An 11,764-nucleotide genomic window follows, 5' to 3' on the forward strand; every position below is an offset into this window, starting at 1 on the left:
AGTTGCATTGGACTGTAATTCCTTAGAGATCCACTATGTTGGGACTTAACAAGTGGGTTTGAGCAAGTTGTCAAATAATGACCTCTTGCTTAAACAAGAGAAACCAAACCATAAACTCTAGCTTTATGCAGTTTTCCAACTTCAGAGAGAGGAAGACTTTTACAAAATTACCAAATGGATGACAAACTTTATTAAATAGCCTTCAAGGCAAGGCCAGACATGCTCCTACCCCTTTTGAAGTCCATATGACTTCAGAAGGTATGGCTTTGAACCTTTGATGATGAAGTGCTTGATTGGCATTTGTTGGCAGTAACAAATAACATTTATGATTTTTCAACAAATGGCAAGGGTATTTCTGGATGTGCAATTCAACAAATACCAATACCCTATGGTTAAGCAGATCCAGCAGTTCAAGCCTCATTTCAATGTCTTGGTCTCTTCCCTCTCTGAATTTTTGAGAAGAGGACTTTCAATGGTTGGATCTCAGATGCCAAGATAGGCCTTTTCTACAAACTCACAAACTTGTGAGAAGGCTCATTACTACTGCTATTATTATGTTGTTATTTTTCAGTATTAGTGAAGCAGTATGGAGATCATGATATGGTTCAATCTATCTTATCTTGACTAGCTAGTGAAGCTGTAACAGCAATCCGCTCTATTATTGGACAATCAATATGAAAAAAAGAGCCACAAATGGCCCATCCTATGTTATATAAAGTTGTTCCAAACTTCCAAAAAGCGAGAAATGGCTACATGAATCCTCTCTGGTGAAACTGCCCTATTTGTGGGTAAGATCGACAAATTTTAGAATTCATGATCATCACTAAATAGACAAGCGTGAAAATTTTATTGGTACAACAGAATAAGCCAATAGCTGATGGTACATTTAGAAATTGAAATGAAATAGATGTAATGAAGAAACTAGTTTCAGCTGCAATAAGAGCCACCAGACAGATTCCTTCTTATGTATTTCTTGCCAACGTATCTCTAATAAGTTGCTTTGGTGCTGCAAGGAAGATTGAGCCAAAAATCATAAGAAAATGAAAGAGAAAAGTGAGGATGTATAGAAATTAGAAGTTTTATACAGGAACTCCTAGGTTTGTTAATATTGTTGGTTCATCTTACCTGGCAAACCAGTGAACTTTTCAAATTGTACAAATGCTTGGTTAATGAACATTTCTGTCCCATAAACAATAGTGGCTCCAGACTCTTCAGCTTCTCTTAAGAGTCTGGTTAGTTTCGGTGTGTAGATGGCATCAAAAACCAAAGAATAGTGCTTCAAAGCATGCTGTCAAGACAAAGAAAGAAGAGATGTCAACTTATTTTGTCACAAGAAGATTAATTGTTAACTCATCATGATAAGTTAATGTCTTTGCCAATATGACACATGCTACAGAATTTCACCACATTTGCATACATTATTTAGAGAAGTTAAATTTTAAATGAAACAAGAGTTATAAGTAAATACTGCAGATTAAGCAAAAATTATTTTTTGGAAGAATAGTGAAACACATTATTTTCTTGACAGCTGTGACTGTGAGAGAGAATTATTTCACAAAACAAGTCATATAGCTAAACAGTTAACTCCGCCACATATAATCACTAATCTACTCAAAAGAGGAGAATCACAAGGAAAAATGATGGCTCTGTTGTAGTGAAAGTAGCTTAAAATTCTTTTTACCATATGAATGTATGTAGGCATTTTAAAAAAGAAACAACTTTTCGATGTGTATCTGGAGAGAATTGAATGGTAAAGAGTAAATGATTTCAGATTGTAACAGCCCATGTAAACTGAAAGGTCTTGTCTTAGATATGCCATTCAATGATGAATGAGTATGAAAAAACCAAAACATATATGGTGCTTCCTACAGGGATAAAAACCATCATCTTATATGGCACTATTTCATTCCACACAATGATGGACTTGTAAAAAAAAATGCATACAAAAAGAAATATGAAGCAATTAATTTTTTACTTGAGGCCAGTGAAAATTTCCAAGAAACATTCTCCAGCATTCAATTCAACAACAGAATACATAAAATGACAGTGACAGGGAGGCAAACCTTGGGTAATGGTGTGTTCTCAATTTTTGGTTTCATTCCAACAGATGTAGTATTTGCAAGAATCATCCCCTCCTCTGGATGGAAATTTTCTAATTCAGCGAGACTTATAGCTTCTCCTCCAACTTTACTGGCAAGTTGTTTGGCTTTGTCTAGCAGCCACAAGAAAACAAAAAAGTTCTCCAAGTTAGCAAGTAGATTAAATCAATGCTCCTCTCAGTAGGCTAACACTAGTTGAATAAGAAAAAATGATAAGTGCAGTCCCAAATTATACCCACTCTGGATGCCTTTTCCTTTGCATTAGTGCAAGTATTTCTACATATTCTAAAAATTAACTTACACAAATAAATGACTCCAGTAATTTTCATGTCATTCATCCTTGTGCTTTCGAAGTTATTGACAGAAACAGCAAAAAATATGAACAAACCCCACACTGGGAGGTGGGGGTGGGGGTGATTTTTCTTACTGGAAGCAATCTTCAACGTCATGGGTGAGTTTAAATGATTTTTACACTATATATCACGTGAGCTTACTGTAACAAAACTAGTCATTGTTGTTTTGAAAGTTCAACTCTGGTCTCACTCCAAATGGTGATTTATGCTTTTGAAAGCTATAAAATACACATTAATAACAGAATAAACCAAAACTGTTCCACATAATTAAAGATTCTCACCATATGAGCGATTGGCAACTACGACTCTTGCTCCCTTTTCTTTTCCACCAAAAGCAAGTGCCTTTCCAGCACCACCAGCTCCCATGACAACAAACAGTTTACCAGCCAATGGGGAACCAGATCCATTGCTTGCACCATTTGATGCTGCATATAAAAATTTGATATATTAAACTGATCCACCCAAAAAGTAAAATAGAGCATTGCATAGCTTGTAATATAATCTCAACCTCGAAGTCCTTCCTCGATAGCTGCAATGGCTCCAAGATAGTCAACATTGTAGCCCTTTAACTTCCCATCAGGTCTCCTGATCATGCAACTAATAGCTCCTATTTCCTATAATACAAATCGTAAAATTAACAAAGCTTGCATGACACTGAAAATATGGTTCCAGACAAACTTAGATATCTTGATTCATGAGGGTATGGAAAACTGTACAGTTGCGATCATAACTAAAGACATAATTGGATACCTTGGCAATTGGATCTATCTCGTCACAGCAATTAAATCCAGCCTCCTTGTGGGGAATTGTATAACTGCATTGTAAATAAAAATTATTTACATTAACAAAGAGAACAACCCAGGGTCCCAGACCAAACATATATTATGCCATCTAGACCAGACATTGCAAGCATATCTATCCTCTAACCATCGCATATTGCCTAGTTTACCATTATGGTAATTCAATATTTTTGGATCTCCACTATTTTCCTTTAAAATGTTCCGGACATTTATGGTGTTACATTTTTGTTGCTACTTGCATTGTCTTTAACTGTTTTACCTAATTAAGTCCACTTCCAAATTCATTTGAGTATAAAATGAAGTCAAAGACTAAGAACCTGCTCCTGAATACAAGAATGATAAATAAAAGATAAAAAATATAAAAAGCAATTTATAGTTTGACAAAAGACAGCATTATTCTGAAGTTTCTAAAATGAGATTTTACCTGTATCCAACAAAATCAGGAGATGAGTAGGTGTTGAGAAAGTTTGCAACATTATCAACCAACAGAGGCAAATAAATTCCATTAAAGCTTACTGACTTGAATGCTCCATTGTACAGATGAGGACTTTTGCTGTGACCAATAGGATTCCCAATAACACCATGTACTTTGGTATCGGGCCCTATCTGTCTGAAATTGTATAAATCCAACAAATCTGTTACACTTGGTTGCCCAGGAGCTGATACCACTCCCACCTCAATAGAACCAAAAGTGAGAAAACCACCAAATTTTGCACTAAGTATTCTTGAAATAAAACCCTTCTCACCCATGACGATTCCGATCATTGGGACCTATAATGTCATTTGAAGTGTCATTCAGCTATGTAGGACTTCAAAAGACAGGGATATGACAAATAACAAGAGAAATTACAATAAAAAAAACTTTTATGTGGGGCTTCCTCAAAGAGGGAGCCAAATCAGTAGTGGTGGTAAGAATTGACAGGTTATTATTTTGCAGATAGTGCACATTGATTCTATCACATGCTCATCATGCAGTCTCTTATGGTTTACTATATATCAGCAGTTTACACATTTTGATAGATTGGACATAATTTACAAGTGACAGATTCCGAGATTTCAGGGACCAATAGAGAAGAGAAAAATACTAAACAATACTAAAGTTCATGAAGGATGAATATAGTGTATAAGTTACTTACTTGAGAATGCACAAGAACTTGAAAGACACGTGCAGAGTCTATGATGTCCAAGGCAGTTGTTGCAACCTTCACTATGTCAGCTCCAGTAGATAGTATTTTTGCCACAAGATCGCCAATTTCTTCAACAGATGGAGTGTTTTGATAGTTGTGTGAAGAAACAATAATTTTGACCTTTTCAGGTTTCTTTCCTTGAATGGCATTGTAGAAATCATGAGCTACCTTCAAGAGGCAAATTTAAATGTCTGAGTAACTTGTTCATGGGAATCACAAAGGAATATCTAGTTTGAGGAAAAAACAGAGCTGTTTAAAGTTTAAACATCATTATTGGCAGTTTGGAATATGGGTAGTTTACTAATGTATCTGAATCACATGTAATCATAATCACAAAAGATAATACCCATATATCTTATATCATATAGATCGTTGACTAAGGGCATAACACCAAAGAGAAGAAAGAAAACAATTTCAAAACATAGATGAGATAACAACCTTAAGCTCAACATCAACATAATCAGCTCCCAACTCCACGGCTAGACGTAATGCATTTTGTCGCTGGCTTTCATCACCATCATACTGACCACCTTCCCATATTGGTCTAAAGGATGTATGATTCATGGTAAGTATTTGTTAAAACAGAATGAAAAATATAGTGTAAGAAATTCTTTCTTACACTTAACATGAGAAGAGAACTTGAAATGTTCCGATAAAGACTAAAGCAATAACTTACATCTTAAAAAATGCTAGAAATATAACTTACAAGATTAGAGTAATAAAAAAGAACCATGATCTCTAATTAACAATATTATCATTAAAGATATATTACTACTCAAAGGGTTTTCATGTAAAATTGTTTTGTTAATCATCAAGCAACATGAATGATGCATCACAATAACATGGCCAATAGATGATGTTTATATTTGATAGAACAAATGGATGGAATTTAATGAAGAACTACTTTGAAACAGTGTGATCAGGCCTAGAAATGAAATGTCATTTTCTTTGCCCCCCACATGCCAAGACTGGACATATGGGTTATGAAGTGAAGGTCCTAAAATGGAGGATTGTGACAGAGGGCTAAATTACAAATTATACCCTCTAACTTTGATCTATTTTCTATTTGTTTCTTCATGTAGTTCCATCCAATCTTGCATTAGTTTTATATTTTTCACTTTGCAAAAAGATGTTATTTTGGTGGACTTAACGGTGTGAATTGGACGGAAGGAATACATTGGGAACAAATGGAAGTTAAAGGACTGAAATGAAAAAAAAATAAAAAAATAAAATAAAATAAAGGACTGAATTGAAAATATGCCAAAGTTAGAGGGTGTAATTTGTAATTTAACCAACATAAAACGAATATATGATGCAACTTGCATGATAACATCGACAATCAAAAGTGCCCCCAAGATTCAAATAGAGGACCTTTCAGGGTGGTTCAGACAAAAAGGTCTTAATTCCATGTTGGTTAACCAATTGTGCCCCCCCCCCCCCCCAAAAAAAAGGTTTTAGCATTTTTTTTTTTGGCAACCAAAGAAAGGTTTAAGCTAGTTGAAAATGTACGGATTATGTATACAAGCTAACAGCATATACAGCAAGCCTACATGAACAATATTCAACTTCAACAGATTAGACACATTTTTATGAGCTATATATTCATTACCTGTAAGTGATAAGAGTGGGCAAAGGAGATTGCTTGATCAAGATTTCAAGATCCTGTCTTGGATTGAAATTCTTCAAGAAGTCAACTCGAACCTCAACAAGGTCAGCACCAAGTTCCTTCGCCTTCCGCATCAGAAGCAGCATCTGATCAACCGTTTCCGCCATTACGGGCGCACATATTTGAGTGGAACTCCTTCGAATTCCACCTGAAATTTGAAGATCCGAGGTAGCCAACTACAAAAACACCAATTAAGACATGGAAAATTTTACAAAATCATCATGTTGAATTTAATTATGCAATTTATACACAATCACATACATAAAAGAAATCAAATTGCCTAGTTTGGTAGCTGAACAAGTGGAAACTGAATATAAAATGAAACGTTTGAAGCTTTGATTTTATATTCACTTTTCATTTCCTTGGTTTTCCCAGAAATTAAATTGAGAGAAACAAAGGAAATTAATCAAAATATTGAATCTTTCACTTCCAAACATTTGAGAAACTCAAAAAAATGAATCACCCATCAACTTTTTCCAGTCCTGATCACCAGTTGACTTAGTACCAAAACAACAAGAACAATAAAACCCAAAACCCCATTTCCATTTCCGTTCCAAATTGTCCACTTTCTTAGCAACCAAACAGAGAAATGGAAACATCGAAAGAGAGGTGTTACCGGAATGCTGCTGAGAGTCATTGTGAGTGAGAGCTTGAGGTTTGAGCAGTGAAAGATTTTTTTGGTTTAAGTATTTGGAGAGAGAGACAGAGAGAGAAAGAGAGAGACTTTGTTTGGTGGGCGGGGTTAGGTGTATATTTATACAGGGGAAGGAAGAACTGTCAGCTGTGAGTGACATCGTCATGCTTCTCTTTGAGTACCTTTCTTTTTTTTTTTTTTTTAATAAAACACGACCGTTAGCTAGTTTGGATTTGGGTTTTATTTTAGAAAACTGCTACTCCCAAGTTTTTCATCACCATTTTTATGGTTTGATAAGGCGGTAACAGTTAAGTTTGGATTTTATATATATATATATATATATATATATATATACACACACACAAGCAGTTAAGCACGCAGTTGTGCATGCTCAAAAGCCCTTATATATTTTTTTTATAAGTAATAATTTGTATTTTTTATAATTTGGAAATATTTTTTTATTTTTCAAACAAATAAAAATTATAAACTTTAGAGATAAACAGAAATTATAATTTATTTTTTGAAGATGTGTTTGAAAGTGATGCAATGATATAGAAAAAGTGTACTGATACTGTGGGGCTCGGCCCAAAAATAATAGGCTATTCCAAATTCAGGCCCGACCGAGGAGCGTCCTGTCCGAAGAGAAACCACATATGAAGCATTACACAATCCCAATAACGCCAAGGAAACCTGTCCGAGGAGTAACTCCTCCTCGGACATCACGAAGCCCAGACGAGGAACTCTCCTCAGCCATTTCAGTTCATCCTCCCAACATATAAAATGAATAAAATCCAAAATATCTCATGGAAAGCTACCACCACATTAATTGCGCCCCAACCACCCTCTTGGCCGCATTAATGAGGAAAAGACCCCTGAACAGTACCACCTTGACCTCTGCAACTCACAAAGGGAGTGATGAGGGCGTCTGATGGGACAGGTGCTCAAGTAGATGCTTAGATGATCAACAGGTGTAAGGTTGAGATGAGAGGAGGAGAGCTATATAATGTAGTGGAGTCCCTCAAAGAAAGGGGCGGAAAAACTGTATCAGGAACTAAAGAAATAGAATCATACGTGAGAGATCCATTCTTGTGTTTTTATTTTTGCAAACAATACTGTCTATGTATCAGACCGAATAGGTTCACTGAGGCCAAGTTCTTTGACCCATCCTCTACAAATATTTATTGTGGGTTGTGCTTTGGGCCAAGGCCTGATCAATAAAAGTTGGGCCAGGAAAATCGTGCAACCACAGATACAATCACAAATTATTTTACAATATTTTTACAAATTGTTGATGTGGTAAATTTTTACTAGGTCTCATCTTTACATATCGATAACCATTCACTCCATCAGCAGTTTGTAAAATATTTTGCGAAATAGTTTGTATATATAGCATTTTTCATAGAAAAAAATTTGGGTAGGAAAAATAAGATGAAAGTAAGGGGGAAAGAATGCTAAATTTTAGGAATTCTCTTAGTTTTTTATTTTTTATTTTTCAAATTGGGGTTGTTTTACTTTTATTAAGTTGAAAAATGAATAAAAAGGCTAAATTTTAGGGAATAAAAAGATGAACTTTGAAGGGAAAAAAATTCTAAATTTTAGGAGTTCTTTTTTTTTTTAATTCAAAATAAAATTTGTTATTTGACATTTATGACTTTATTTCTAAGAGAAGTTACTATTCATTAATGAGAGTATTTTTGAATCACATAAAAATCCAGTTCAAAGAGGAGAATTCTCTTATAAATAATGTGTGTGTGTGTGTATATATTAATTATAGCAATTTCAATATTTTATTTTATTTTTTTAAGTTTTAACTTATGGTGTCCACTTCTAGAGATTGTCCTTTTTGGTGTAGGTGGAGATTGAAACTTTTTTTTTGAGGAGTGAGTGGGGATTGAATTCTAAAATACCAATCGGTTTTTTATGTAGGTGGAAATTGAACAAATCTCTTATTCAACATATTTTGGTGTTAGTAATTGTAAAAAAAATTGTATCACCAAATTTATTGTATATTTTTCAAACTACAAATTACACAAGTTTTAAGAAAAAAATCCTTATGCTTTATTTTTTTTCTTTAATTTTAGAAAATTGTAATTGTATAGCTTTTTTACTCTATTTGATAAGAGTATAAGACTATTGAAATATATTTTTGGCAAAATAATTACGAAAATATATATTATTTTAAAGGGTCCTATTACACAAATGTCCTTAAGACATTTAGAGTATGTTTGGTACACTGAATGAGAATTATGACAGGAATTGTAATCTTTATTACTAGAAATAAAATGTGTTGTAATGTAATAACTAAACCTATTCATTAGTTTGGTTGTGAATTATAAAATTAGAATGAAACTTAACATTTATTTTAGGAAATTTCTTATTCATACAATTATTTTTTTTTAATTATTATTTTTAAATTTAAGAGAGATATGTGTTATTTTTTATGATTTTTTTTTTTTTTTTTTTTTTTTTTATAATTGTTAGATGTGTATGGAAAGTTTGTTTTCTTGGAAATATATTAAGTTTTGAAATTATTGCACTTACTAAGGAATAGCTAATACAACCTTTTAAAGAGGAATAGTTATTCCTAATTTTGAAGAATAGCTATTCATAAGGAATGATTATTCCTTATAATAAAAACATAACCAAACTAAAGAGTAATTAAACTATAGGAATAACTATTACATTACAACGCCTATTACAGTCTACCAAACATGCCCTTATTAATAGGTAATTTTAGAAAATTCTTAATACCACATTCATGAGAAATATAAAAAGATGTCCAAAAATTGTTGTATTTTAAAAAAAAAAATTTCCAATAAATTTTTTTTAAAAAGTGTTACCTAGGTCAATACTCTTAGAACTTTCGTTAACTTTTCATTATTTTAAAACATTTATGTTGAAATTTACTAATAAATAATTATGCTTGTAGTAAAAAAAAAAAGAATAATAATAATTATCATTGAATGGAATTGTGGTGAGGGAGGGAGATGGTATCTAGTGATAGTGTGAAATTGCTCCATGGAGGGGGCTACTCACAATCGGTCTCACATGTGAATAGGGCCATCATTTGTGAATAGAGCAGGCTCTTAAGATAAAAAGGAGAACAATAAAACATAAAATCACAAAGAAGGGGAGGACACAGGCTAGTGTTTCGGAAACACTTACTGATTGTCTATGTTTTTCTGTAAATATGTATAGGACATTTTGTGTATAAAGACTCCAGGTGAGTGCCCTTTAGTTCCTGTAACTAGACACCTTTCATAAGTGTCTCTTGGACAAATCTGATATACTAATTATTTTATATAAGGGCAAATTACACTTTGTCCACCTGTGATTTGCCCAAAAAATACTTTACCTACCTATGATTTAAAAGTTGGTACTTTACCCACTTGAGGTAAGCTTTATTTGTCTCCAATCCTCCAAACCACCACCATCTTCCTCGTTTTGCCACCACTGACAATCATTAACCTAAAACAAAACCCTCAATCACCCACTGTCATTGGTATCAGAGCTCCATCGAAAAATTTTGTAACTCAGCATACCCAAAACCCACATCGCAGTACCCACATCAAAGCTCCAACAATCCTAGCTGCCAATCCCAATCGCCGATCCTAGCTCTCGATCCCATTCATCAAACCTAAGCTAACTCAACCTTCTATCCCACACTAGCAAAGCCTATGAAAATTGAAAAGTAAGGGGAGGAATTGATGTGTCTGTGTGGGGGAGATATTAAAAGTAAGAAGAGGAACCCAACAACATTACTCAATACTAGGTGTAAGTGCCAAAAATGAGTTGATGTTATATAATGAACTTGTAGAGGTGGGAAATTGAGTCAAAATAACCTAGCACATTTGAAGAAGAAGAAAAAGACAAGGAATAATGCAAAGTATTAGTCCTCGGCAAAGATCTGAGGACAGATATTTATATTGGTTTGATTTCAAGAACAATTTTCTACAGTATTTCTCTCTCTGAGAATATTCATGAACCTTTTCTTTCAGGAGGATCTCTTTCATTATATAGCCTCTCTCAACTAATCTTGGTCTTCCATTTGTTAATCATGCAGGCCACTACTCGAGTACTTGTCCCATCAAACGCCCTCCCAAATCTTCTGTGAGTTGCAGCAACCAAGACAGCACTGTTAAGGGGTTTTCTCCACATAAATGCGGCCAGGGGGTTTGGTGGGGTGCATTAAATGTTGTGGCAACTACCATCCCTCCAGTCACGTCAGGGCTAACCCCCTCTCTGAATCTATTCCTCTACAGTGTGGCCTCCTCTGGTAATGTGCCATTGACATGGCCATGGCTCACCCCTCCGGCCTTATCGTCCGAGGGTATGGCCTCCTCGGACCTGCATTAGCCCCCTCGGCTTTGAGTATGACACGTGGCCTTATTAACTTATCAAATTTTTGTATCTCACACCAGGTATTTTTAATTTTAACAAGAACAATATTATGATTGTTCTTAAATTTTAAAAAACCTAACTTTTAGATCTTTTTTCTCTTGATTTTTTTAGTTTTTCATGTTCTACGAGGAGAGAGATATTTTTTTAAAAAAATAGCAAAAATACAAATTCACCCCTATTTTTAATAGAGGTGAATAATGGGAGACAAACGAAGCTTACCTTAGGTGGGTAAAGTGCCAATTTTTAAACCATAAGTAAGTAAAGTGTTTTTCGAGCAAATTAGAAGTGGACAGAGTGTAATTTGCACTTTATATAAATAAACCTCTCTTCTTAACAATAAATAAATAAATAAATAAAAAGACCAAACTAGCCATTTAGTTTTCTAGTGGAGTTCTAAAAAAAAAAAAAAAAAAAGATTTTCTAGGAAAGTGTGTTTGCGACGCGAGTATAGATATTTGTTTAAGTAAAAATAAAAATCTCATTTTGAATTATTTGTAACATTAGGGAGAGTACAATTTGGGAATTCACAATCAATTATAATTAAGTTGAAAATGGGAAAGTAAAATGCAACTTCATAATCAATCAAGAATTATGAGAGTGGGCTATTCATACAGTTTAGGTTTA

General features: G+C 33.9%; 1 protein-coding gene across 1 annotated transcript; it reads right to left on the reverse strand.

Moving 5' to 3' along the window:
* Nucleotides 1–675: 675 nt before the first annotated feature.
* Nucleotides 676–6,886, reverse strand: LOC126717224 (bifunctional 3-dehydroquinate dehydratase/shikimate dehydrogenase, chloroplastic-like). Its single transcript, XM_050418693.1, has 11 exons — nucleotides 6,722–6,886; nucleotides 6,049–6,281; nucleotides 4,878–4,983; nucleotides 4,389–4,607; nucleotides 3,677–4,023; nucleotides 3,203–3,266; nucleotides 2,961–3,066; nucleotides 2,734–2,877; nucleotides 2,064–2,212; nucleotides 1,126–1,288; nucleotides 676–1,006 (listed from the first exon to the last, which is right to left on the reverse strand). The coding sequence occupies exons 1-11, from the start codon at nucleotides 6,740–6,742 to the stop codon at nucleotides 963–965; spliced, it is 1,596 nt and encodes a 531-aa protein (XP_050274650.1). The 5' UTR covers nucleotides 6,743–6,886; the 3' UTR covers nucleotides 676–962.
* Nucleotides 6,887–11,764: the final 4,878 nt, after the last annotated feature.

The sequence above is a fragment of the Quercus robur genome, chromosome 3 (genome assembly GCF_932294415.1).
Source record: "Quercus robur chromosome 3, dhQueRobu3.1, whole genome shotgun sequence".
NCBI classification, from domain to species: domain Eukaryota; kingdom Viridiplantae; phylum Streptophyta; class Magnoliopsida; order Fagales; family Fagaceae; genus Quercus; species Quercus robur.